The 1345-nt window shown below is 60.7% G+C and overlaps 1 protein-coding gene across 1 annotated transcript in view; it reads left to right on the top strand.

Moving 5' to 3' along the window:
* The window catches only part of MSX1 (msh homeobox 1), a 4069-nt gene extending 3723 nt beyond the window's left edge, over positions 1 to 346 (top strand). The window contains exon 3 of the mRNA XM_009273775.1: positions 13 to 346. Coding sequence (XP_009272050.1) covers positions 13 to 346 — 334 coding nt within the window. The remainder of the gene's footprint in view (positions 1 to 12) is intronic.
* Positions 347 to 1345: the final 999 nt, after the last annotated feature.

Below are 1345 nucleotides of genomic sequence, written 5' to 3'. Positions count from 1 at the left end.
GGCCCTCGAGAGGAAGTTCCGGCAGAAGCAGTACCTGTCCATCGCCGAGCGCGCCGAGTTCTCCAGCTCGCTCAGCCTCACCGAGACCCAGGTGAAGATCTGGTTCCAGAACCGCCGCGCCAAGGCCAAGCGGCTCCAGGAGGCCGAGCTGGAGAAGCTGAAGATGGCAGCCAAGCCCATGCTCCCGCCCGCTGCTTTCGGCATCTCCTTCCCGCTGGGCGGCCCGGCCGTGGCCGGCGCCTCTCTGTACAGTGCCTCCAGCCCTTTCCAGCGGGCAGGGCTGCCCGTGGCTCCTGTGGGACTGTACACAGCGCACGTGGGATACAGCATGTACCACCTCACATAGACCTGAGCCCCACCGAGCCCAGCCTGCCGGCTGTCTGCTCTCGCCGGCTCTGCACGCGCTCCCTCCCTGCTCCTCTGGCTCCTCGCTGTGGACTTCCCCATGGGCCCCGTGGCAGAGACTTCTCCAGTCCAGCTCTGCTCGGCCTCTCTGCTTCGCCCTGTGATGCTGGCTCCCAGTCCAGTGCCGTTCCACTCTCCTCAGCAGTCCTAGGAGCTGCTCCGCTCTCTAGCTGGGAGAAACCCGAGGCATCGCCCCAGCTCCTCCCCAGCACAGGGCAGTGATGGGCCAGCCCTGCCCCACTTCCCCGGGTCTGACTGGCAGCCTGGGGAGAGCCCCCCGTTGTGGGGGAAGGAACTGTAGAAGAGAAATGGCAAAAAGGGGGCTGAAAGACAGGACGTTTCTCTTACTTTCTGCAAGGCGAGGTCAAGAGGCAGAAGTGTAGAGCAGCCTCTCCCGTCCCTGTGTAACAGCACTGTCTGTTACCTGTGTTTGTTCTTCCGCCAGCTCCTTTGGAAGGGGCTCTGTGTACTATGTAATATACTGTATATTTGAAATTTTATTATCATTTATATTATAGCTATATTTGTTAAATAAATTAATTTTAAGCTACTGTTTGATGTGGTGTGTTTGCTCCTTGCCCTGTCAGGGGTAACAGAAGAGACTAAATTTGTCTGTGTGTCAGGGGGACAGGAGAGAGGCACGGGCTGTACCAGCCGTTTTTCCTCGGGAGACTTCAGCCTCAGACAGTGAGGCCTCGGCTGAGTTTTCAGCTTGCTGTGTATCCCAGAGCTGCCCCATCCTCGCGGCTGTCCGAGATTTCTTCCTTCCCCCCCCCCTCGCTCTCAGCGGAAGCCCCCCCCGCATCCCCTGGCCAAGGGTGCGGGTGCCCGCTGCCGGTCTCCCCAGCGGCCCCGGCCCGGCTTTCCCAGCCCTAGGCAGCAGAAAAGCTGCTCCTTTCCCTGCCAGCGGCCTTTTGCTGGGAAGCTGCCGGCCGCAGCC

This window comes from Aptenodytes forsteri, unplaced genomic scaffold (genome assembly GCF_000699145.1).
Source record: "Aptenodytes forsteri isolate BGI_AS27 unplaced genomic scaffold, ASM69914v1 Scaffold111, whole genome shotgun sequence".
NCBI classification, from domain to species: Eukaryota; Metazoa; Chordata; class Aves; order Sphenisciformes; family Spheniscidae; genus Aptenodytes; species Aptenodytes forsteri.
This window is presented reverse-complemented; position numbering and strand designations above follow the sequence as displayed.